The sequence below is a fragment of the Frankliniella occidentalis genome, unplaced genomic scaffold, assembly GCF_000697945.3.
Source record: "Frankliniella occidentalis isolate FOCC.00 unplaced genomic scaffold, Focc_3.1 Scaffold116, whole genome shotgun sequence".
Taxonomy (NCBI): domain Eukaryota; kingdom Metazoa; phylum Arthropoda; class Insecta; order Thysanoptera; family Thripidae; genus Frankliniella; species Frankliniella occidentalis.
This window is the reverse complement of record NW_026267244.1, coordinates 644,077-645,897: the sequence shown is the minus strand read 5'-3', so window position 1 is coordinate 645,897 and position 1,821 is coordinate 644,077. Positions and strand designations below refer to the sequence as shown.

At 42.8% G+C, this 1,821-nt stretch overlaps 1 protein-coding gene across 1 annotated transcript in view; it reads right to left on the bottom strand.

The window, feature by feature from the left end:
• The window catches only part of LOC113216426 (piwi-like protein Siwi), an 18,153-nt gene extending 16,338 nt beyond the window's left edge, over window positions 1–1,815 (bottom strand). The window contains exons 1-2 of the mRNA XM_052270297.1: window positions 1,666–1,815; window positions 1,352–1,575 (exon numbers count right to left, since the gene is read on the bottom strand). Of these exons, the coding sequence (XP_052126257.1) occupies window positions 1,352–1,575; window positions 1,666–1,741 (300 nt within the window). The 5' untranslated portion in view covers window positions 1,742–1,815. The remainder of the gene's footprint in view (window positions 1–1,351; window positions 1,576–1,665) is intronic.
• Window positions 1,816–1,821: the final 6 nt, after the last annotated feature.

The window sequence follows — 1,821 nt, the reverse complement described above, 5'->3', positions numbered from 1 at the left end:
AAAACCACCCAATAATCTAAAATTTTGGGTGTGAGGAGAGGTTTTCCCCTCAAATCTCTCGTCCAATCATGGGTTTTCTTAGTTGTTCCATTTCCTCCAAACATTATTTGCTCAGCCACCTCAACTCGACCATTTACTGTAACTAAGTCTTTTTCCAAACTCATATCGAACATTGCAAGTTGTGCCACAGCCTAGAAAAGTGAAGTGGAACATTAGATGGACTGCAAGAAGATAAGATTAAGGAAAAACAATGACATTAACTCATCACCTGTTGATTTGTTAGTAACCTCCGATTGAAATCCATGAGCCCTTGGATCCTTTGAGCCGGATCCACTCTGGTGTGGACAGCCAAGTCCTGCATTAGACGATGGTTTCCTCTAGGGAATAGTATGAATGACACTTTTATTATTCGTTGAAAGAAATAAAGAATAAGGAAAGACTTAAAAGACTGTATGCACACCTCATTGCGTCTGTTAACCCAGTACAATGGCACACTTCAGGGATCAAACATATGATCTCATCCACACCAGCACGCCTATCCCTGGCACTGGCTCTAGAGATCAGGAGAGGTTGTCTCATATCCTTTATTTCAATACCGTATTTTCTCTTCATATATTCAGCATATGAGATCTGCTCGCCTTTGAAATTGAACGTGGAGGCTGGGTTCTTCTCCCAGTCTATGTCATCTACCCTGTACGTCTTGTTGTTATACTGGGTCAAAACAACACAGCCAACAACCTCTCTTTCTAAGGCATTCTGTAAATGTAATAGGTAGTTGTAAAAAGAAGATCATCATACTATTATCGTCAATCATGTTATATGAAATTAAACAAACCCTTAAATTTTGAGGATTCCTCTGGTGCAACAGCCTGAACATGTCTAAGACTGTATCATTCCTCATAACTTTCCAAGTTACGTCGACACATAATAAAATACTGGATTCATGTTGTCGAATGCTTGTTTTGTAACCAGGCCATAGTTCCATCCCATGCTGTGGTACTACAACCTAGAGGTAGACACGGATTAATATGCTGCAGCAGGAATTCCTTGGAAAAATCAATGACCAAGTGAAAGATTACCTTAGCTATGGGATCATAATAATCTCGCCCCACCAGCTGAAGACCTAATGAAGTTATACAATTTCTCAAGATCAAATTGTAAACTTGTACATATGCATAGTCTCCATAGTCAACTTGACCAACATGCCGAATAGTTATGGTGAATACAGTGCCCTCTCTGTTACTAGATGTTAATGTCAACTCTGGATTCTGACAACAAATAAAAGAGAGAGAAAATATACAGTCGCGAGATTATGTAAATCGAATGTAACTTAAAGTGAAAATGCATTTACCTGTTGGGTCGTCAGCCGTGATTGTGTGTACAGGACAGTACCATCAAAAATATATCCTCCCAATCTTTCTTGGTGACTACGCAGAAGATATTTCCTCGTACCTGTCCTCTCTTCCTCCGGAGCGATGTCCACTCGATATTGATGCAGCACCCATGTAGGTACTGTACGGAGGCGGAAGTAATTTACAACAAATTTCTGCGCCGCTGCATCTCTTGTGATTGCACCTGAGGGAAAAAATTGAGAAAGGTGAAGAAGACAGAACACGTTGAGGGGCGTGGGGAGTGACAGCTGTGACGCGGAAAGAAAATCAGTACCCTGCTTGGTGCTTAGACTGTCTGGTCGGGTTTTTAGAACCCTGGCGGGCGTGTCCATGGTCCTCCTGCCTCGCATGTTGCCACGACCAAGGGGAGCGCTGCTGCTGCTGCTGCCACCGGCACCCCCTGAGCCTGACCCTGAGGGTTGCGGCTGCG